The 25,189-nt window shown below is 43.8% G+C and overlaps 1 protein-coding gene across 1 annotated transcript in view; it reads left to right on the top strand.

Annotated features, from left to right (window-relative positions):
- The window catches only part of LOC120041317 (slit homolog 1 protein-like), a 51,158-nt gene that overhangs the window by 5,998 nt on the left and 19,971 nt on the right, over positions 1–25,189 (top strand). The window contains exons 7-21 of the mRNA XM_038986257.1: positions 1,881–1,952; positions 4,938–5,009; positions 6,034–6,105; positions 7,415–7,558; positions 10,589–10,752; positions 10,990–10,992; positions 11,238–11,261; positions 14,052–14,196; positions 14,276–14,350; positions 14,642–14,785; positions 15,180–15,323; positions 15,529–15,695; positions 16,171–16,303; positions 20,924–20,992; positions 23,342–23,413. Of these exons, the coding sequence (XP_038842185.1) occupies positions 1,881–1,952; positions 4,938–5,009; positions 6,034–6,105; positions 7,415–7,558; positions 10,589–10,752; positions 10,990–10,992; positions 11,238–11,261; positions 14,052–14,196; positions 14,276–14,350; positions 14,642–14,785; positions 15,180–15,323; positions 15,529–15,695; positions 16,171–16,303; positions 20,924–20,992; positions 23,342–23,413 (1,500 nt within the window). The remainder of the gene's footprint in view (positions 1–1,880; positions 1,953–4,937; positions 5,010–6,033; positions 6,106–7,414; positions 7,559–10,588; positions 10,753–10,989; positions 10,993–11,237; positions 11,262–14,051; positions 14,197–14,275; positions 14,351–14,641; positions 14,786–15,179; positions 15,324–15,528; positions 15,696–16,170; positions 16,304–20,923; positions 20,993–23,341; positions 23,414–25,189) is intronic.

The raw sequence follows: 25,189 nt of genomic DNA, 5'->3' as shown, positions 1-25,189 counted from the left end.
CAATCAGATGAATATGTGGCAACCTGACCAATAAGAGTGGATGTGTGTGTGTGTCCTTAATGCATCAGAGCTGCTCTAGAAAGGATATTTCTATTCCCTGACAGCAGCTTACCACCCCCCCACACCGACCATGTCCATATATGGACACTTAACCCTTGACTTTTACACAGGCTCATCTCTCAACTTAACATCTCCCTGCGTTTAACCTCTTAGACCTGAAGGACACACGCACATGCACACACAGGATCATGCGCACACACACACACACACACACACACACACACACACTCTTACTCAGTCAGGGAGGGAGAGGGAGAGAAAAAGAGAGAGAGAGAGATGGTGAGAGGAGGATGAGGAAATAGTAGAATGTGTTTGAGGTTAGGGAGAGAAAGAGGGACTTTCTAAGACTTTCTCAGAAGAATAACAGACAGAAGGAGAGAGAGACAGACAGAAGGAGAGAGAGACAGACAGAAGGAGAGAGACAGACAGAAGGAGAGAGACAGACAGAAGGAGAGAGACAGGCAGAAGGAGAGAAAGAGACAGGCAGAAGGAGAGAAAGAGACAGACAGAGACAGGCAGAAGGAGAGAGAGACAGACAGAAGGAGAGAGAGACAGACAGAAGGAGAGAGAGACAGACAGAAGGAGAGAGAGACAGACAGAAGGAGAGAGAGACAGACAGAAGGAGAGAGAGACAGACAGACAGAAGGAGAGAGAGACAGACAGAAGGAGAGAGAGACAGACAGGAGGAGAGAGAGACAGACAGGAGGAGAGAGAGACAGACAGGAGGAGAGAGAGAGAGACAGACAGGAGGAGAGAGAGAGAGACAGACAGGAGGAGAGAGAGACAGACAGGAGGAGAGAGAGACAGACAGGAGGAGAGAGAGACAGACAGGAGGAGAGAGAGACAGACAGGAGGAGAGAGAGACAGACAGGAGGAGAGAGAGACAGACAGGAGGAGAGAGACAGAAGGACAGACAGAAGGAGAGAGGAGAGAGACAGAAGGAGAGAGGAGACAGACAGGAGGAGAGAGAGACAGACAGGAGGAGAGAGAGACAGACAGGAGGAGAGAGAGACAGACAGGAGGAGAGAGAGACAGACAGAAGGAGAGAGAGACAGACAGGAGGAGAGAGAGACAGACAGGAGGAGAGAGAGACAGAAGGAGAGAGAGACAGACAGGAGGAGAGAGAGACAGACAGGAGGAGAGAGAGACAGACAGAAGGAGAGAGAGACAGACAGGAGAGAGAGAGACAGACAGAGGGGGTTTAGTAGTGTCACGCTGTAGTCTCTGAGTGGTTTGGCAGTTTAACAGGTGAGCATTCCCCTGGTCAGCTAACGGCTCCAGTCACACAAATATGTCAAACTGTGTCTGATACCCTCAACATTTCCTGTCTCTCACACACACAGAACAAACACACACATACTCACACACACAGAACACACACATACTCACACACACAGAACACACACATACTTACACACACAGAACACACACATACTTACACACACAGAACACACACATACTCACACACACAGAGCACACACATACTCACACACACAGAACACACACATACTCACACACACAGAACACACACATACTCCCACACACAGAACACACACACTTACACACACAGAACACACACATACTCACACACACAGAACACACACATACTCACACACATACTCACACACACAGAACACACACATACTTACACACAGAGAGAGAGAGACTAACCTCCTATGTCTTACATGAGTGTAATTGGAATGAATCTCATTGCCGATGGGTGTCTCTCCCTCCCTTCTCCTCCCCTCTGTCTCCCGCCCTCTCTCTTTTTTCCTCCCCTCACTCTCTCCCTTTTCCTTCCCTCCTTCTCTCCCTCCTAGTCGTCTGGAGCAGAATGGTATCAAGTCAGTTCCTCCTGGAGCCTTCACCTCCTACAAGAAGCTACGCAGAATGTAACTAGCCAACCCCCTTTACTTAATATATACCAACCACCTTCCTTATGCCTCGTCTGAAACTCAAGCTGCTGTGTTTGCAGATGATATTACAATTTATACAGCAAGACAATCAGTTCAAAAGGTACAGCAGGCTCTACAAGTAGATCTGGGAAATATCAGGGATTGGGTTTGCCAGAACAAACTTGTTTTGCACACCAAGAAACCTACGGTCATGTTGGTCTGTTCCACCAGGAAAAGGCCAACACAGCATGGGATGCAATTAAGTATGGGGGAGTACAACGTGAGGAAGCGGTAGAAACCAATTGAGGGGTGCAGCTAGACAACTGCTTATCATGGTCATCTCAAATAACTAATCTATGTAAAAATGTAAAATAAAACTGCATGCATGATCGGAAGGATAGCGAAATGTTTACCAGGAAAGATTCTTAAGAAAACAGCCCAAGCATTAATTGGGAGTCAGGTTGAACTACTGTTCTGTGGTCTGGGTAAATGCATCAGCAAGTTAAATTAGGAGGCTGCAGATTGCAAACCAGAAACCTTTTGATATATAAAATCAAATAATACTTTAGAACCATTTAAATATAATCAATAGGAAGGTTGTACAGGACTATGGTAGATGAAGGAACCAGTCTATCTTTTCAGACTGTTAGAGTATTTATCAGGTCAATATGTCAGTGTATTATATCTGTTTGTAACAGTGTGTTATATGTGAAAATGTGATCATATTATATATATATATTTTTTTTTTTTAATGTTTAAGGACTCTTAGATTAGTCCAAATGAGCACTAAAAGATATCCTAATAAAATCAAATAAAACTCCTGACCTTCCACCTTTGACCTCTACAGTTCACACACACCCCCCTAACCCCCTGTCTCCTACCCTACAGAGTGATTATATACAGTAAGAGTCTTATCTGTTATCTGCTACTGGTTTTTGGAGACCTTTAGTTGAACTCTCAGTGAGCTAAGGCGAGGGGGGGTTAAGGCAGGATGTAAGTGGAGGGTTAGCGTGTGTCAGTGTGTGTGTGTGTGTGTGTGTGTGTGTGCACACGCTTGAATTTCATCATTCTCTTCAAGTACCGTTTCATTGGGGTAGTTTAAACACTTGATCGATGTATATATCATAGAAGAGTGTAATTGTCTTTACGACAGCTGTTTTTAGTCAAGACTTTTGTGTTTTTTACGTAAAATGTTTTTATTGTACTGTATGTGTGTTTATAGTTTTGTTAAAACTTCTTATGGATCAAATCCCGTTAGCGGGATCGATTTGACAACATCCGATGAAAATGCAGAGGGCGAAATTCAAAAAAAAAATATTCTAAATATTTAACTTTCATACAAGTGCATTACACCAAATTAAAGCTTTACTTCTTGTTAATCCAGCCACCATGTCAGATTTCAAAAAGGCTTTAAGGCGAAAGCTAACCATGCGATTATCTGAGGACAGCGCCCAGCATACCAACACATTAAAATCAGATTTCAACCTGCCAGGCGCGACACAAAACTCAGAAATAACTATTTAATTCATGCCTTACCTTTGAAGAGCTTCTTCTGTTGGCACTCCAATATGTCCCATAAACATCACAAATGGTCCTTTTGTTCGATTAATTCCGTCGTTATATCTCCAAAATGTCCATTTATTTTGCGCGTTTGATTCAGAAAAACACCGGTTCCAACTCGCCCAGCATGACTACAAAATATCTAATAAATTACCTGTAATCTTTGTCCAAACATTTCAAACAACTTTCCTAATCCAACTTTATGTATTTTAAAACGTAAATAATCGATAAAATTTAAGACGGGATAAACTGCGTTCAATACCGGATGAAAACAAAGTGAAGAACGTTCCAGGTCGCGCGCATCAAAACATTAGAGTGCACTTGGCTGGAATAGTTCTGAATAGCCGTACTTCTTCATTCTCTAAAGAAAAACATCAACCAATTTCTAAAGACTGTTGACATCTAGTAGAAGCTATGGGAACTGCAAGCATATTTCTATTAAAACAGGTTTACCATAGAAAACCAATGGAAAACAGATTGACCTCAAAAAGAAGTTCCCTGGGTGGTTTCGCCTGCCAAATCAGTTCTGTTATACTCACATACATTATTCAAACAGTTTTAGAAACGTTAGAGTGTGTTATATCCAAATCTACCAATTATATGCATATCCTAGCTTATGGGCCTGAGTAGCAGGCAGTTTACTTTGGGCACACTTTTCATCCGGACGTGAAAATAGTGCCCCCTAGCCTTAAGAAGTTTGTTTAATGTTGTGTTAGTGTATGTAAGTTGTTTTGTCTGAAACGTTGTTCCCCCTGCTGCTATTGGACCAGGTCTCTCTTGGAAAAGAGATGTTATCTCAATGAGAAAAACCTGTATAAATAAAGGTTAAAAAAAAAGTTTAAAAAATGTGCCATCTAATCCAGGAGAGGGTTTGGACCTCTGAGGCCCAACACGGGAGCTCTTCTGTCAGCTAGATTCCAGGAGACCTCCCCTTAGCCTGGTCCTCTCGTGGTTTTTCTATTCTGCATGGTTTATATCATCTCACCAAGGTTGTATGATGCATTTCCATTGCCTGCTGCATCCCAAATGGGAAATGGCATCCTATTCTCTATATAGGGCACTACTTTGACCAGACTCCTATTTGGCCTGGTCAAAAGTAGTGCACTATATAGTGAATAGTGGGCTGGTCAAAAGTAGTGCACTGTATAGTGAATAGTGGCCTGGTCAAAAGTAGTGCAATATATAGTGAATAGTGGCCTGGTCAAAAGTAGTGCACTGTATAGTGAATAGTGGCCTGGTCCAAAGTAGTGCACTATATAGTAAATAGTGGCCTGGTCCAAAGTAGTGCACTATAAAGTGAATAGTGTGCCATTTAGGAAGCAGCCCCCTAAAGAAGATGTCATTAAGTGGTGACGTCAGAGAGAGTGTGAGGTTAAAGGTCATGGTTCTCACTGTAACACTGTTGTTGTTCCTTCTTTCCAGAGATCTGAGTAACAATCAGATATCAGAGATTGCTCCCGATGTTTTCCAAGGCCTGAGAGCCCTCAACTCACTGTGAGTCTGTTTGCATCAGTGTGTATCTGTGTGTCGCCATCAGTGTCTATGTGTCGCCATCAGTGTGTGTGTGTGTGTCGCCATCAGTGTCTGTGTGTCGCCATTAGTGTGTGCGTGTGTCGCCATCAGTGTGTGTGTGTGTCGCCATCGGTGTGTCTGTGTGTGTGTGTGTCGCCATCAGTGTGTGTTTGTCTTTCTCTCTTTATGTCTGTGTGTCTGTCAGTCTGTGTGTACTAATGTATGTGTTGACATGTCTCTGTCTGTGTTATACACATCTGTAGCATATACATGATCATGAGGGAGTGTGTGTGTACATATCATTGTGAATAATGTATAGTGTTTATATAGAGTTAAACATACAGTCCTTATGTTATGTGTCCTACTGAATCAGCCTCAATGGGAGGTCTGGGAGACAGTGTGTGTGTGTTTGTTTTCTGTTGGGGTCCAGGGGAGGAGGGGGGTTTGGTAGTTGGTAAGTGTCCCCTTAGGGGATAGCCCTGTCTGGGATGAATGGGACTGTGCCGTGCCTTTTAGTGTGGGTGTGTTCCAGTTCCCTCTTATGAGTGATATGAGCCAGATGGGGCCACAGAATCCTGAGCGCCATGTTGTCTAGTATTGTCATGGTGTTACTGGTGTAGTACTGAGTCTTATTCTATATGGTCTCTGCAGGGTCCTGTATGGTAATATTGTCATGGTGTTACTGGTATAGTACTGAGTCGTATTCTATATGGTCGCTGCAGGGTCCTGTATGGTAATATTGTCATGGTGTTACTGGTGTAGTACTGAGTCTTATTCTATAAGGTCTCTACAGGGTCCTGTATGGTAATATTGTCATGGTGTTACTGGTATAGTACTGAGTCTTATTCTATAAGGTCTCTACAGGGTCCTGTATGGTAATATTGTCATGGTGTTACTGGTATAGTACTGAGTCTTATTCTATATGGTCTCTGCAGGGTCCTGTATGGTAATATTGTCATGGTGTTACTGGTGTAGTACTGAGTCTTATTCTATATGGTCTCTGCAGGGTCCTGTATGGTAATAAGATCACAGATCTCCCCAGAGGACTGTTTGAGGGACTCGGCTCTCTAGAACTGCTGTAAGTACCATACTGTCTACTTCCTAAATCATACCCTATGTAGTGCACTATACTGTCTACTTCCTAAATCATTCCCTATGTAGTAAACCATACTGTCTACTTCCTAAATCATTCCCTATGTAGTGCACTATACTGTCTACTTCCTAAATCATTCCCTATGTAGTGCACTATACTGTCTACTTCCTAAATCATTCCCTATGTAGTAAACTATACTGTCTACTTCCTAAATCATTCCCTATGTAGTGCACTATACTGTCTACTTCCTAAATCATTCCCTATGTAGTGCACTATACTGTCTACTTCCTATATCATTCCCTATGTAGTAAACTAAACTGTCTACTTCCTAAATCATTCCCTATGTAGTGCACTATACTGTCTACTTCCTAAATCATTCCCTATGTAGTGCACTGTACTGTCTACTTCCTAAATCATTCCCTATGTAGTAAACTACACTGTCTACTTCCTATATCATTCCCTATGTAGTAAACTAAACTGTCTACTTCCTAAATCATTCCCTATGTAGTGCACTATACTGTCTACTTCCTAAATCATTCCCTATGTAGTACACTATACTGTCTACTTCCTAAATCATTCCCTATGTAGTAAACTATACTGTCTACTTCCTAAATCATTCCCTATGTAGTGCACTATACTGTCTACTTCCTAAATCATTCCCTATGTAGTAAACTATACTATCTACTTCCTAAATCATTCCCTATGTAGTGCACTATACTGTCTACTTCCTAAATCATACCCTATGTAGTAAACTATACTATCTACTTCCTAAATCATTCCCTATGTAGTGCACTATACTGTCTACTTCCTAAATCATTCTCTATGTAGTAAACTATACTATCTACTTCCTAAATCATTCCCTATGTAGTGCACTATACTGTCTACTTCCTAAATCATACCCTATGTAGTAAACTATACTATCTACTTCCTAAATCATTCCCTATGTAGTGCACTATACTGTCTACTTCCTAAATCATTCCCTATGTAGTAAACTATACTGTCTACTTCCTAAATCATTCCCTATGTAGTAAACTATACTGTCTACTTCCTAAATCATTCCCTATGTAGTGCACTATACTGTCTACTTCCTAAATCATACCCTATTCCCTATGTAGTGCACTCATTTTGACCAGAGCCTGATATACAGTATGTGCTTTTAGTTTAGGAACTGAACTTCTCTTCCCTCCGTCCCCCCTCTCTCCATCTCCCTATTTCTCTCTCTCTCTGTGTTTCTGCTTCTCTCTCTCTCTCTCTCTCTCTCTCTCCATCCTCACTCTCTCTCTTCCTCTCCCAGTCTCCTGAATGCCAATAAGATCCACTGTATTCGAGCCACAGCCTTCCAGGACCTGGAGAATCTAGCTCTGCTGTCTCTCTACGACAACAAGATCCAGACCCTGGCTAAAGGAACCTTCACACCCCTACACAGTATACAGACACTGTGAGTCTCACACACACCTTCACACCCCTACACAGTATACAGACACTGTGAGTCTCACACACACCTTCACACCCCTACACAGTATACAGACACTGTGAGTCTCACACACACCTTCACACCCCTACACAGTATACAGACACTGTGAGTCTCACACACACCTTCACACCCCTACACAGTATACAGACACTGTGAGTCTCACACACACCTTCACACCCCTACACAGTATACAGACACTGTGAGTCTCACACACACCTTCACACCCCTACACAGTATACAGACACTGTGAGTCTCACACACACCTTCACACCCCTACACAGTATACAGACACTGTGAGTCTCACACACACCTTCACACCCCTACACAGTATACAGACACTGTGAGTCTCACACACACCTTCACACCCCTACACAGTATACAGACACTGTGAGTCTCACACACACCTTCACACCCCTACACAGTATACAGACACTGTGAGTCTCACACACACCTTCACACCCCTACACAGTATACAGACACTGTGAGTCTCACACACACCTTCACACCCCTACACAGTATACAGACACTGTGAGTCTCACACACACCTTCACACCCCTACACAGTATACAGACACTGTGAGTCTCACACACACCTTCACACCCCTACACAGTATACAGACACTGTGAGTCTCACACACACCTTCACACCCCTACACAGTATACAGACACTGTGAGTCTCACACACACCTTCACACCCCTACACAGTATACAGACACTGTGAGTCTCACACACACCTTCACACCCCTACACAGTATACAGACACTGTGAGTCTCACACACACCTTCACACCCCTACACAGTATACAGACACTGTGAGTCTCACACACACCTTCACACCCCTACACAGTATACAGACACTGTGAGTCTCACACACACCTTCACACCCCTACACAGTATACAGACACTGTGAGTCTCACACACACCTTCACACCCCTACACAGTATACAGACACTGTGAGTCTCACACACACCTTCACACCCCTACACAGTATACAGACACTGTGAGTCTCACACACACCTTCACACCCCTACACAGTATACAGACACTGTGAGTCTCACACAAACCTTCACACCCCTACACAGTATACAGACACTGTGAGTCTCACACACACCTTCACACCCCTACACAGTATACAGACACTGTGAGTCTCACACACACACCTTCACAGTATACAGACACTGTGAGGCTCTCTCTCTCACACACACACGGACGGACGGACGGACGCATAGGTGTACTGTCAAATACAATACCCAAACAGGCATACATACATGTTCAATCCTACATATAGATGAAGTCTTCACATCCATATAGTATTATGACTACGTCATTGCAGGTCTGTTCAATGGCGGTTCTGGAGGGCCCAAACACTTCTGCTTTTCATCCTCTCCTTGTAATAAGGGACTAATTCAGACCTGGGACACCGGGTGAGTGCAATTATCTACTAGGTAGAAACCAAACCGGAAGTGTTTACACCCTCCGGGACCTGGAATCAATTAACGGCCAGGTATAAACAAAACCAGAAGTGTTTACACCCTCCGGGACCTGAAATCAATTAACGGCCAGGTAGAAACAAAACCAGGAGTGTTTGGGGAGTCCAGGACCTGGAATCAATTAACTACCAGGTATAAACAAAACCTGAAGTGTTTGGGGAGTCCAGGACCTGGAATCAATTAACGGCCAGGTATAAACAAAACCAGAAGTGTTTACACCCTCCGGGACCTGGAATCAATTAACGGCCAGGTAGAAACAAAACCAGGAGTGTTTGGGGAGTCCAGGACCTGGAATCAATTAACTACCAGGTAGAAACAAAACCAGGAGTGTTTGGGGAGTCCAGGACCAGGAATCAATTAACGGCCAGGTAGAAACAAAACCAGGAGTGTTTGGGGAGTCCAGGACCTGGAATCAATTAACGGCCAGGTAGAAACAAAACCAGGAGTGTTTGGGGAGTCCAGGAACTGTAATCAATTAACTACCAAGTAGAAACGAAACCAGGAGTGTTTGGGGAGTCCAGGACCTGGAATAAATTAACGGCCAGGTAGAAACAAAACCAGGAGTGTTTGGGGAGTCCAGGACCAGGAATCAATTAACTACCAGGTAGAAACAAAACCAGGAGTGTTTGGGGAGTCCAGGACCTGGAATCAATTAACTACCAGGTAGAAACAAAACCAGGAGTGTTTGGGGAGTCCAGGACCTGGAATCAATTAACGGCCAGGTAGAAACAAAACCAGGAGTGTTTGGGGAGTCCAGGACCTGGAATCAATTAACTACCAGGTAGAAACAAAACCAGGAGTGTTTGGGGAGTCCAGGACCTGGAATCAATTAACTACCAGGTAGAAACAAAACCAGGAGTGTTTGGGGAGTCCAGGACCTGGAATCAATTAACTACCAGGTAGAAACAAAACCAGGAGTGTTTGGGGAGTCCAGGACCTGGAATCAATTAACTACCAGGTAGAAACAAAACCAGGAGTGTTTGGGGAGTCCAGGACCTGGAATCAATTAACGGCCAGGTAGAAACAAAACCAGGAGTGTTTGGGGAGTCCAGGACCAGGAATCAATTAACGGCCAGGTAGAAACAAAACCAGGAGTGTTTGGGGAGTCCAGGACCTGGAATCAATTAACGGCCAGGTAGAAACAAAACCAGGAGTGTTTGGGGAGTCCAGGACCTGGAATCAATTAACGGCCAGGTAGAAACAAAACCAGGAGTGTTTGGGGAGTCCAGGACCTGGAATCAATTAACTACCAGGTAGAAACAAAACCAGGAGTGTTTGGGGAGTCCAGGACCAGGTATCAATTAACTACCAGGTAGAAACAAAACCAGGAGTGTTTGGGGAGTCCAGGACCTGGAATCAATTAACGGCCAGGTAGAAACAAAACCAGAAGTGGTTGGGGCCTCCAGGAACTGTAATCAATTAACTACCAGGTAGAAACAAAACCAGAAGTGGTTGGGCCCTCCATATTCTTTTAAAACCTGACCTCTGACCCCTCTCTCCTCCTAGTCACCTGGCTCAGAACCCATTTGTGTGTGACTGTAACCTGAAATGGCTGGCAGACTACCTGAGGTCCAACCCCATAGAGACCAGCGGTGCCCGCTGTGCCAGCCCACGCAGACTGGCCAACAAACGCATCGGGCAAATCAAGAGCAAGAAGTTCCGCTGCTCTGGTGTGTGTGTGTCTGTCTGTCTGTGGTCATCTGACTGTGTGTGTGTGTGTGTTTGTGTGTCTAGCTACATCACTTTGTTCCAACTTATGCCCGTCACAGCACTCTTTCACTTCATTTGCCAGACTTATCTGCCAGCGTTATCTGCCAGCGTTATCTGCCAGCGTTATCTGCCAGCGTTATCTGCCAAACCAGCTCTAGTGAAACCAGTAACGGATCCTTGATCTGTGTGCTTTAGAGCTGGTACAGGTTATGACAGGTTATAAGGCATTACATAGAGTTATGTTAAACCATGACGTTACAGGGCCAGGAGCTACTGCTTTCTTATTCATCAGAGATATAGATATATCTATCTTAGAGTAGGAAAACAAATATTTGACAAATCACAAAGCTACTGCATTCTACAGTATATATGAATATTCTATATGCTGATGCCATCCTCCTTAAACTGTCAATCAACTTAACTTGTTTTTCTGTTTCCATGGTAGCTAAGGAGCAGTACCACATCCCAGGTACGTGTGTGTTAGTTCTACATATCCGTATATGTACTTCTGTATATACATACTGTAGTATATTATACTGTACATCGGTATCTGTCCTGCACATTGGACTCATGTGTGACGTGTAGAACATGTCAAATGAACTGTGACCTCTGTGTTGTGTCCATGTTGGACGCTAAACCGTAACTGGAAATACTATACTGTGTTCTATGTAGGGTTGCAAAGTTACGGGAACTTTCCCTAAATTCCCAAGTTTCCTTCTGATTCCCTCCTCCTGATTTCCTCCTCCTGATTCCCTCCTCCTGATTCCCTCCTCCTGATTCCCTCCTGATTCCAGTAACATTTCACTTGGGTTTCTGGAAAACTTGGGAAATTTGTGAAAGTTACCAGACATTTGCAATCCTAATTCTATGTGTGTTGTACAGTATATGTAAAGACAGTATGTTCTATTTGATCATACAGTGTGTTCTACGTGATCAAATCAAATTTTACTGGTCACATGCGCCGAATACAACAGGTGTAGTAGACCTTACAGTGAAATGCTAACTTACGAGCCCCTAACCAACAATGCAGTTGAAAAAAATACGGATAAGAAATTAAAGTAACAAGTCATTAAAGAGCAGCAGTAAAATAACAATAGCGAGACTATACAGGGGGGTACCGGTTAGTTGAGGTAATATGTACATGTAGGTAGAGTAATTAAAGTGACTATGCATAGATGATAACAACAGAGACTAGCAGCAGTGTAAAAGAGGGGGTAGGGGGGTGGGGGTCGGGGCAATGCAAATAGTCTGGGTAGCCATTTGATTAGATGTTCAGGAGTCTTATGGCTTGGGGGTAGAAGCTGTTTAGAAGCCTCTTGGACCTAGATGTGGTGCTCCGGTACCGCTTACCGTGCGGTAGCAGTGAGAACACTCTATGACTAGGGTGGCTGGAGTCTTTGACAATTTTTAGGGCCTTCCTCTGACACCGCCTGGTATAGAGGTCCTGTCAGGCAGCTTAGCCCCAGTGATGTACTGGTCCAGTCGCACTACCCTCTGTAGTGCCTTGCGGTCGGAGGCTGAGCAGTTGCCGTACCAGGTTGGGATGCTAACGGTCAGGATGCTCTCGATGGTGCAGCTGTAGAACTTTTGACAATCTGAGGACCCATGACAAATCTTTTCAGTCTCCTGAGGGGGAGTAGGCTTTGTTGTGCCCTCTTCACGACTGTCTTGGTGTGTTTGGACCATGTTAGTTTGTTGGAGATGTGGACACCAAGGAACTTGAATCCCTCAAGCTGCTCCACTACAGCCCCGTCGATGAGAATGGAGGCATGCTCAGTTCTCTTTTTCCTGTAGTCCTCAATCATCTCCTTTGTCTTGATCACATTGAGGGAGAGGTTGTTGTCCTGGCACCACACTGCCAGGTCTCTGAACTCCTCCCTATAGGCTGTCTTGTCGGTGATCAGTCCTACCACTGTTGTGTCATCGGTAAACTTAATGATGGTGTTGGAGTCGTGCCTGGCCGTGCAGTCATGAGTGAACAGGGAGTACAGGAGGGAACTGAGCACGCACCCCTGAGGGGCCCCTGTGTTGAGGGTCAGCGTGGCGTATGTCTTGTTACCTACCCTTACCACCTGGGGGCGGCCCGTCAGGAAGTCCAGGATCCAGTTGCAGAGGGAGGTGTTCAGTCTCAGGGTCCTTAGCTTAGTGATGAGCTTCGTGGGCACTATGGTGTTGAATGCTGAGCTGTAGTCAATGAACAGCATTCTCACAATGGTGTTCCTTTTGTCCAGGTGGGAAAGGACAGTGTGGAGTGTGACTGAGATTGTGTCATCTGTGGATCTGTTGGGGCGGTTTGCACATTGGAGTGGGTCTAGGGTTCCTGGGATGATGGTGTTGATGTGAGTCATGACCAGCCTTTCAAAGCACTTCATGGCTACAGACGTGAGTGCTACGAGTCGGTAGTCATTTAGGCAGGTTACCTTAGTGTTCTTGGGCACAGGGACTATGGTGGTCTGCTTGAAACATGTTGGTATTACAGACTAGGACAAGGAGACGTTGAAAATGTCAGTGATGGGGCCTCCCGGGTGGGGCAATGGTCTAAAGCTGTGCCACCAGAGATTCTAGGTTCGAGCCCAGGCTCTGCCGCAGCCAGCCGCGACCGGGAGGCTCATTGGGCGACGCACAATTGGCCCAGCGTCGTCCGGGTTAGGGAGGGTTTGGCCGGCATGGATATCCTTGTCTCATCGCGCACTAGCGACTCCTGTGGCGGGCCGGGCGCAGTGCACGCTGACCAGGTCGCTAGGTGTACGGTGTTTCCTCAGACACATTGGTGCGGCTGGCTTCCGGGTTGGATGTGCGTTGTGTCAAAAAGCAGTGCGGCTTGGTTGGGTTGTGTTTCGGAGGACGCAATTGTTCTATGTAATAATACAGTGTGTTCTATGTGATAATACGGTGTGTTCTATGTGATAATGCGGTGTGTTCTATGTGATAATGCTGTGTGTTCTATGTGATAATACGGTGTGTTTTATGTGATAATACGGTGTGTTCTATGTGATATGTGATAATGCGGTGTGTTCTATGTGATAATGCGGTGTGTTCTATGTGATAATACGGTGTGTTCTATGTGATAATGTGGTGTGTTCTATGTGATAATGCTGTGTGTTCTATGTGATAATACGGTGTGTTCTATGTGATAATACGGTGTGTTCTATGTGATAATGCGGTGTGTTCTATGTGATAATGCGGTGTGTTCTATGTGATAATGCGGTGTGTTCTATGTGATAATACAGTGTTTTCTATGTGTGTTGAATGTGTCCAGGTACAGAAGACACCCGTCTGAATAATGAGTGTAACAGTAAGCCGGTGTGTCCTGCTAAGTGTCGCTGTGAAGCTAACGTAGTGGACTGCTCTAACCTCCGTCTCACCAACTTCCCCCAACACCTACCTGCCTCTACCACCGAGCTGTAAGGACACACACACAGTATAATGTTGTCTATTGCTGCTTTCTGTCTGTTCTCTGACGGTTTTCTCCTCCTGTCTCAGGCGTCTCAACAACAATGACATCTCAGTGCTGGAAGCCACCGGCGTCTTCAAGACCCTCTCTCAGCTCAAGAAAATGTACGCTCTCTCAATTTACTTCTGAAGTGTTAAGTTAACCACCATTGTTGATTTTTGGGGGTATTAGTTAATCACATTTATTCATAAACATTTTAATAATAATAATATAATGAATAAACATACTGTAACTGCTGATGAGGTGTAACAAGGTATAATATTTCAAACCAATATCTAAAAGAATTCATATCTATTCATTAGTAACCATAAAAGTCAACTTGTCTTGTACGTTATTGGATAATTCAGTTGACCATTTGTTTGTTGTTTGTAACAAGCATAATCTGTGTTTTTCAGTAACTTTAGCAACAACAAGATCTCAGAGATCGAGGACGGAGTGTTTGAGGGGGCGGGGTCTGTTGTGGAGCTCCACCTGACAGCCAATCACCTGGACTCTGTCAGAGGGACTATGTTCAGGGGCATGGGCGGCCTCCGCATGCTGTGAGTTAGCACCTTCCTCATTATTATCATCATCTTCATTATTATTATCAGCATCATGTCCATTATTATCATCAATCAATCACACGGTGGCTAGGAAAAACTCCCTGGAAAGGCAGGAACCTTGGAAGAAACCTAGAGAGGAACCAGGCTCTGAGGGGTGGCCAGTCCTCTTCTGGCCACCCCCGATGTGCCTTATTGCTATTTGTCGTGGAAATTCACACTGAGAGAGACTTTGTAATTTCTTCAAACGATCATCTTTATTTAATATCAATTTAATTATTGCAATAATGAAACTGGTCAACCCAAAAGTCTTGAAGGATATTTGTCGTCATCAATATAAAATGCTGTCTTCAGCATAGACTACAGTGTCTCTGTGTCGATCTGTGTGTTGTAGGATGTTGAGGAACAACCGTATCAGCTGTATCCATAACGGCAGCTTCACTGGTCTGACCAACGTCCGCCTGTTGTCTCTCTATGACAACCAGCTCCACACCATAATGCCTGGGGCCTTCGACACACTGCCCAACCTCTCTACACTGTAAGACACACATACACAAATCATCCTGGAAGAGTTTTAGAACTCTGTTATAGACTGACTGACTCTCTCTTTCTCTCTCTCGCTCTCTTCCCCCCCCCTCCCCCATCTCCCCCCCCCTCACCTCTCTCTCTTCCCACCACCTCGCTCTCTCCCCCCACCTCTCTATCTTCCCTCCTCTCTTCCTCCCTCCCGCTCTCTCCCTCAGGAACCTGTTGGCCAACCCGTTTAACTGTGACTGTCGTCTGGCGTGGTTGGGGGCGTGGCTTCGTTCTAGACGAATCGTAACGGGGAACCCTCGCTGCCAGAGCCCCTCCTTCCTCAGAGAGATCCCACTACAGGACGTAGCAGCACCAGACTTCCGCTGCGACGACGGTACAACACACACACACACGGACTCACGCAGAAACACACATCTCACACAAGGACACATAGAGATTTTATAATTGATCGAAAGTGATTTGATAAAATCTGTCAGCCTTTCCTCTCTTACTTGGACCAGTCGGTGCTGTGAATTTGAACATTTTAACGCACTCTCAATTGTAATATTTGAATCTACCTTTGGGCTGCATGTGCTTGCCCCGGCACCCGAGCAGTTGGGGGGGATACGGGGGGGGGGGGGGACATCTACCCTCTTTCTTTCTACCTGTCCTGGTTCTGTATGTCGTGTTCTGTATTATTTGTTTTGGACCCAGAACTCTGGGTCTTGTTGTTTCTGTCTGCTCTTTTATGTTTAGATAAGAATTGCATACTTGTCTTTTATACCTATACACCATCCTTGTGTGTGTTGAACGAATGTGATATAAGTGTATTCAGTTTGTAAATAGTCTCCCGTCTCTCCCAGGTGCAGTGTTGGAGGAGAGTAGCTGTGCAGCTCGTCCTCAGTGTCCCAGTGAGTGTACCTGTACGGAGACGGTGGTCCGCTGTAGTAACAAACACCTCCAGGCCCTGCCCAAGGGGTTGCCCCGCAACGTCACTGAACTGTAAGTCACAGACTGGGGTTAGAGGTCAGGGGTAAGGGTAAAGGGGCAGGAGACAAAGGGAAGGGTGCTAGGGGTTAGGGCTTAGAGATCTGCAGTACACTTTTCTTACATGCTCAGTTCACCAGTTAGCACTTAGTTATATAACGTATTACCTGACTAATAGGTAGGTATAACCCTATAGTCTGTTCTGGCTAGGACAAGGCTTACTGACTAATAGGTAGGTATAGTCTGTTCTGGCTAGGACAAGGCTTACTGACTAATAGGTAGGTATAACCCTATAGTCTGTTCTGGCTAGGACAAGGCTTACTGACTAATAGGTAGGTATAGTCTGTTCTGGCTAGGACAAGGCTTACTGACTAATAGGTAGGTATAACCCTATAGTCTGTTCTGGCTAGGACAAGGCTTACTGACTAATAGGTAGGTATAGTCTGTTCTGGCTAGGACAAGGCTTACTGACTAATAGGTAGGTATAACCCTATAGGCTGTTCTGGCTAGGACAAGGCTTACTGACTAATAGGTAGGTATAGTCTGTTCTGGCTAGGACAAGGCTTACTGACTAATAGGTAGGTATAACCCTATAGTCTGTTCTGACTAGGACAAGGCTTACTGACTAATAGGTAGGTATAACCCTATAGGCTGTTCTGGCTAGGACAAGGCTTACTGACTAATAGGTAGGTATAACCCTATAGGCTGTTCTGGCTAGGACAAGGCTTACTGACTAATAGGTAGGTATAACCCTATAGTCTGTTCTGACTAGGACAAGGCTTACTGACTAATAGGTAGGTATAACCCTATAGTCTGTTCTGGCTAGGACAAGGCTTACTGACTAATAGGTAGGTATAACCCTATAGTCTGTTCTGGCTAGGACAAGGCTTACTGACTAATAGGTAGGTATAACCCTATAGTCTGTTCTGACTAGGACAAGGCTTACTGACTAATAGGTAGGTATAACCCTATAGGCTGTTCTGGCTAGGACAAGACTTACTGACTAATAGGTAGGTATAACCCTATAGGCTGTTCTGGCTAGGACAAGGCTTACTGACTAATAGGTAGGTATAACCCTATAGTCTGTTCTGGCTAGGACAAGGCTTACTGACTAATAGGTAGGTATAACCCTATAGGCTGTTCTGGCTAGGACAAGGCTTACTGACTAATAGGTAGGTATAACCCTATAGGCTGTTCTGGCTAGGACAAGGCTTACTGACTAATAGGTAGGTATAACCCTATAGTCTGTTCTGGCTAGGACAAGGCTTACTGACTAATAGGTAGGTATAACCCTATAGTCTGTTCTGGCTAGGACAAGGCTTACTGACTAATAGGTAGGTATAACCCTATAGTCTGTTCTGACTAGGACAAGGCTTACTGACTAATAGGTAGGTATAACCCTATAGTCTGTTCTGGCTAGGACAAGGCTTTCTGACTAATAGGTAGGTATAACCCTATAGTCTGTTCTGACTAGGACAAGGCTTACTGACTAATAGGTAGGTATAACCCTATAGTCTGTTCTGGCTAGGACAAGGCTTACTGACATACTGACTAATAGGTAGGTATAGTCTGTTCTGGCTAGGACAAGGCTTACTGACTAATAGGTAGGTATAACCCTATAGGCTGTTCTGGCTAGGACAAGGCTTTCTGACTAATAGGTAGGTATAACCCTATAGGCTGTTCTGGCTAGGACAAGGCTTACTGACTAATAGGTAGGTATAACCCTATAGTCTGTTCTGACTAGGACAAGGCTTACTGACTAATAGGTAGGTATAACCCTATAGTCTGTTCTGGCTAGGACAAGGCTTACTGACATACTGACTAATAGGTAGGTATAACCCTATAGTCTGTTCTGGCTAGGACAAGGCTTACTGACTAATAGGTAGGTATAACCCTATAGTCTGTTCTGGCTAGGACAAGGCTTACTGACTAATAGGTAGGTATAACCCTATAGTCTGTTCTGGCTAGGACAAGGCTTACTGACTAATAGGTAGGTATAACCCTATAGGCTGTTCTGGCTAGGACAAGGCTTACTGACTAATAGGTAGGTATAACCCTATAGGCTGTTCTGACTAGGACAAGGCTTACTGACTAATAGGTAGGTATAACCCTATAGTCTGTTCTGGCTAGGACAAGGCTTACTGACTAATAGGTAGGTATAACCCTATAGTCTGTTCTGGCTAGGACAAGGCTTACTGACTAATAGGTAGGTATAACCCTGTAGTCTGTTCTGGCTAGGACAAGGCTTACTGACTAATAGGTAGGTATAGTCTGTTCTGGCTAGGACAAGGCTTACTGACTAATAGGTAGGTATAACCCTATAGTCTGTTCTGGCTAGGACAAGGCTTACTGACTAATAGGTAGGTATAACCCTATAGGCTGTTCTGACTAGGACAAGGCTTACTGACTAATAGGTAGGTATAACCCTATAGTCTGTTCTGACTAGGACAAGGCTTACTGACTAATAGGTAGGTATAACCCTATAGGCTGTTCTGGCTAGGACAAGGCTTACTGACTAATAGGTAGGTATAACCCTATAGTCTGTTCTGACTAGGACAAGGCTTACTGACTAATAGGTAGGTATAACCCTATAGTCTGTTCTGGCTAGGACAAGGCTTACTGACTAATAGGTAGGTATAACCCTATAGTCTGTTCTGGCTAGGACAAGGCTTACTGACTAATAGGTAGGTATAACCCTATAGTCTGTTCTGGCTAGGACAAGGCTTACTGACTAATAGGTAGGTATAACCCTATAGTCTGTTCTGACTAGGACAAGGCTTACTGACTAATAGGTAGGTATAACCCTATAGGCTGTTCTGGCTAGGACAAGACTTACTGACTAATAGGTAGGTATAACCCTATAGGCTGTTCTGGCTAGGACAAGGCTTACTGACTAATAGGTAGGTATAACCCTATAGTCTGTTCTGGCTAGGACAAGGCTTACTGACTAATAGGTAGGTATAACCCTATAGGCTGTTCTGGCTAGGACAAGGCTTACTGACTAATAGGTAGGTATAACCCTATAGGCTGTTCTGGCTAGGACAAGGCTTACTGACTAATAGGTAGGTATAACCCTATAGTCTGTTCTGGCTAGGACAAGGCTTACTGACTAATAGGTAGGTATAACCCTATAGTCTGTTCTGGCTAGGACAAGGCTTACTGACTAATAGGTAGGTATAACCCTATAGTCTGTTCTGACTAGGACAAGGCTTACTGACTAATAGGTAGGTATAACCCTATAGTCTGTTCTGGCTAGGACAAGGCTTTCTGACTAATAGGTAGGTATAACCCTATAGTCTGTTCTGACTAGGACAAGGCTTACTGACTAATAGGTAGGTATAACCCTATAGTCTGTTCTGGCTAGGACAAGGCTTACTGACATACTGACTAATAGGTAGGTATAGTCTGTTCTGGCTAGGACAAGGCTTACTGACTAATAGGTAGGTATAACCCTATAGGCTGTTCTGGCTAGGACAAGGCTTTCTGACTAATAGGTAGGTATAACCCTATAGGCTGTTCTGGCTAGGACAAGGCTTACTGACTAATAGGTAGGTATAACCCTATAGTCTGTTCTGACTAGGACAAGGCTTACTGACTAATAGGTAGGTATAACCCTATAGTCTGTTCTGGCTAGGACAAGGCTTACTGACATACTGACTAATAGGTAGGTATAACCCTATAGTCTGTTCTGGCTAGGACAAGGCTTACTGACTAATAGGTAGGTATAACCCTATAGTCTGTTCTGGCTAGGACAAGGCTTACTGACTAATAGGTAGGTATAACCCTATAGTCTGTTCTGGCTAGGACAAGGCTTACTGACTAATAGGTAGGTATAACCCTATAGGCTGTTCTGGCTAGGACAAGGCTTACTGACTAATAGGTAGGTATAACCCTATAGGCTGTTCTGACTAGGACAAGGCTTACTGACTAATAGGTAGGTATAACCCTATAGTCTGTTCTGGCTAGGACAAGGCTTACTGACTAATAGGTAGGTATAACCCTATAGTCTGTTCTGGCTAGGACAAGGCTTACTGACTAATAGGTAGGTATAACCCTATAGTCTGTTCTGGCTAGGACAAGGCTTACTGACTAATAGGTAGGTATAACCCTATAGTCTGTTCTGGCTAGGACAAGGCTTACTGACTAATAGGTAGGTATAGTCTGTTCTGGCTAGGACAAGGCTTACTGACTAATAGGTAGGTATAACCCTATAGTCTGTTCTGACTAGGACAAGGCTTACTGACTAATAGGTAGGTATAACCCTATAGGCTGTTCTGACTAGGACAAGGCTTACTGACTAATAGGTAGGTATAGTCTGTTCTGGCTAGGACAAGGCTTACTGACTTACTGACTAATAGGTAGGTATAACCCTATAGTATGTTCTGGCTAGGACAAGGCTTACTGACTAATAGGTAGGTATAACCCTATAGTCTGTTCTGGCTAGAACAAGGCTTACTGACTAATAGGTAGGTATAACCCTATAGTCTGTTCTGGCTAGGACAAGGCTTACTGACTTACTGACTAATAGGTAGGTATAACCCTATAGTCTGTTCTGGCTAGGACAAGGCTTACTGACTAATAGCTGGTATAACTTATTTACTTTGTTTAACCACAGTGTCCTCCTCTTCCTCTCAGCTATCTGGATGGGAACCAGTTCAGCATGGTGCCCAGAGAACTGTCCACCTTCAAACACCTGCAGCTGGTGTGAGTTAACCATTACTGTATGTTAGGGTGTCTGTTACGGTGTCTGATGTGAGTGTCTGGTGTGAGTTTACCATTACTGTCTGTTACTGTGTCTGTTGGTGTGTCTGCTAGTGTGTCTGTTGTGAGTGAACCATTACTGTATGTTAGGGTGTCTGTTAGGGTGTCTGGTGTGAGTTAACCATTACTGTCTGTTACTGTGTCTGTTACTGCATGGTCAGTGGTGTGCCTGGGCTTAGTTCCTCATTACTGATCCTCTCACCGATACTGTACTGTACAACATGTACTGTGCCCTAGTGGTCACCAACCATGGTCCTGGTCCTGGTCCCTACAGAGTGTACAGGTTTCTGTTACAACCCACCACAACAGACCTTCATTAGCTTAACCGGTTGTTTTAGAGCTGTGCTGGAACAAAAACATGTACACAATGTAGCTGTCTAGGACCAGGACTGTTCTAGTGGTTTCTCTACAGTCCAATCTGTAACCATGACCACCAGGTGGCGATATGGAGCCTGCTCTGCACTTGACTCCACTCCAGTCGACAACAGCATTATCCAATCCACGATACACCAGCTCATAGCTCCCTCTGATAGACTAGTGTGGGTTAATGGTTATTCTCTTAACACCTCCATTTGACACAAAAAGCCTTTATTCTGTTGAGATGGGATATGAAGTGTGTAGGAGGAGGGGTTGTTGCTGTGTGTCTGATGGGTATTAAACTGCATTAACAGGATGGCTACGTCTCAGATGGCAGCCCATTCCCTATGTAGTGCACTACTTTTGACAATGGCCCAGGCTCTGGTCAAAAGTAGTGCCCTATAAAGGGAATAGGATGCCATTTAATTGGGACACAGACTACAGTGCATTCTGAAGGTATTCAGACCCCTTGACTTTTTCCACATTTTGTTATGTTACAGCCTTATTTTAAAATGTATTAAATAGTTTTTTCCCTCATCAATCTACACACAATACCCCCAAAATGACAAAGCAAAAAACGGAAATATCAAATGTCCATAAGTATTCAGAGTACTTTGAAACACCTTTGGCAGCGATTACAGCCTCCAGTCTTTTTGGGTATGTATTTGGGGAGTTTCTCCCATTCCTCTCTGCAGATCCTCTCAAGCTCTGTCAGGTTGGATGGGGAGCGTTGCTGCACAGCTATTTTCAGGTCTCTCCAGAGATGTATGATCGGGTTCAAGTCCTGGGCCACTCAAGGACATTCAGAGACTTTTCCCGAAGCCACTCCTGCGTTGTCTTGGTTGTGTGCTTAGGGTCATTGTCCTGTTGGAAGGTGAACTATCGCCCCAGTCTGAGGTCCTGAGCGCTCTGGAGCAGGTTTTCATCAAAGATCTCTCTGTACTTGGCTCCGTACACCTTTCCCTCGATCCTGACTAGTCTCCCAGTCCCTACCACTGAAAAACATCCCCACAGCATGATGCTGCCACCACCATGCTTCACCGTAGGGATGGTGCCAGGTTTCCTCCAGATGTGATGCTTGGCATTCAGGCCGAAGAGTTCAATCTTGGTTTCATCAGACCAAAGAATCTTGTTTCTCATGTTACTGCAGAGATGGTTATCCTTCTGGAAGATTCTCCCATCTCCACAGAAGAACTCTGGAGCTCTGTCAGAGTGACCATCGGGTTCTTGGTCACCTCTCTGACCAAGGCCCTTCTCCCCCGATTGCTCAGTTTGGCCAGGCGGCCAGCTCTAGGAAGAGTCTTGGTGGTTCCAAACTTCTTCCATTTAATAATGGAGGCCGCTGTGTTCTTGGGGACCTTCAATGCTGCAGACATTTTTTGGTACCCTCCCCCAGATCTGTGCCTCAACACAATCCTGTCTCGGAGCTCTACGGACAATTCCTTCAACCTCATAGCTTGGTTTTTGCTCTGACGTGCACTGTCAACTGTGGGACCTTATATAGACAGGTGTATGCCTTTCCAAATCATGTCCAATCAATTGAATTTACCACATGTGAACTCCCTTCAAGTTGTAGAAACAAGGATGATCAGTGAAAACAGGATGCAGCTGAGCTCTATTTGGAGTCTCATAGCAAAGGCTCTGAATACTTATGTAAATACGTTTTTTTTAAATATTTTTTAAATATAATTAGATATATATATTTTTTTAACCATTTTCATTTTGTCATCACAGGGTATTGTGTGTAGATTGCTGAGGAATATATATATATATTTAACCAATTTTAGAATACGTCTTTAACGTAACAAAATGTGGAAAAAGTTAAGGGGTCTGAATACTTTCCAAAAGGCACTATGTGGATCTAACTGGATACCTGTAGATAATATAAAGTAATTCTGTTTAAGTAGTGATCGTTTTGAACCCTTGTTGTTCCAGAGATCTGAGTAACAACAGAATCAGCTCCCTGTCTGACTCCTCCTTCTCCAATATGAGCCAGCTCACCACCCTGTGAGTTACACACACACACACACACACACACACACACACACACACACACACACACACACACACACACACACACACACACACACACACACACACACACACACACACACACACAGGGAAAAACAAACCCACACGAGAAATATTCAAAAGAAAATTATCTGAAGACAAACAACAGTACATGTATTCTTTTGAAAATACTTCTCATGTTCATCATCCTCACACTGCATCTAGACTAGTGCACTGTCATAGAATGTCATATTAGAACTGTAGAATGTTCATCATCCTCACACTGTATCTAGACTAGTGTACTGTCATAGAATGTTATATTAGAACTGTAGAATGTTCATCATCCTCACACTGTGTCTAGACTAGTGTACTGTCATAGAATGTCATATTAGAACTGTAGAATGTTCATCATCCTCACACTGTATCTAGACTAGTGTACTGTCATAGAATGTCATATTAGAACTGTAGAATGTTCATCATCCTCACACTGTATCTAGACTAGTGTACTGTCATAGAATGTCATATTAGAACTGTAGAATGTTCATCATCCTCACACTGTGTCTAGACTAGTGTACTGTCATAGAATGTCATATTAGAACTGTAGAATGTTCATCATCCTCACACTGTATCTAGACTAGTGTACTGTCATAGAATGTCATATTAGAACTGTAGAATGTTCATCATCCTCACACTGTATCTAGACTAGTGTACTGTCATAGAATGTCATATTAGAACTGTAGAATGTTCATCATCCTCACACTGTATCTAGACTAGTGTACTGTCATAGAATGTCATATTAGAACTGTAGAATGTTCATCATCTTCACACTGTATCTAGACTAGTGTACTGTCATAGAATGTCATATTAGAACTGTAGAATGTTCATCATCCTCACACTGTATCTAGACTAGTGTACTGTCATAGAATGTCATATTAGAACTGTAGAATGTTCATCATCCTCACACTGTATCTAGACTAGTGTACTGTCATAGAATGTCATATTAGAACTGTAGAATGTTCATCATCCTCACACTGTATCTAGACTAGTGTACTGTCATAGAATGTCATATTAGAACTGTAGAATGTTCATCATCCTCACACTGTATCTAGACTAGTGTACTGTCATAGAATGTCATATTAGAACTGTAGAATGTTCATCATCTTCACACTGTATCTAGACTAGTGTACTGTCATAGAATGTCATATTAGAACGTTCATCATCCTCACACTGTATCTAGACTAGTGTACTGTCATAGAATGTCATATTAGAACTGTAGAATGTTCATCATCCTCACACTGTATCTAGACTAGTGTACTGTCATAGAATGTCATATTAGAACTGTAGAATGTTCATCATCTTCACACTGTATCTAGACTAGTGTACTGTCATAGAATGTCATATTAGAACTGTAGAATGTTCCTCATCCTCACACTGTGTCTAGACTAGTGTACTGTCATAGAATGTCATATTAGAACTTTAGAATGTTCATCATCTTCACACTGTATCTAGACTAGTGTACTGTCATAGAATGTCATATTAGAACTTTAGAATGTTCATCATCCTCACACTGCATCTAGACTAGTGTACTGTCATAGAATGTCATTAGAACTGTAGAATGTTCATCATCCTCACACTGTATCTAGACTAGTGTACTGTCATAGAATGTCATATTAGAACTGTAGAATGTTCATCATCCTCACACTGTATCTAGACTAGTGTACTGTCATAGAATGTCATATTAGAACTGTAGAATGTTCATCATCCTCACACTGT

Source organism: Salvelinus namaycush, unplaced genomic scaffold (assembly GCF_016432855.1).
Source record: "Salvelinus namaycush isolate Seneca unplaced genomic scaffold, SaNama_1.0 Scaffold438, whole genome shotgun sequence".
Lineage (NCBI taxonomy): Eukaryota > Metazoa > Chordata > Actinopteri > Salmoniformes > Salmonidae > Salvelinus > Salvelinus namaycush.
The sequence above is the reverse complement of the archived record's forward strand: the minus strand, read 5'-3'. Positions and strand labels throughout refer to the sequence as shown.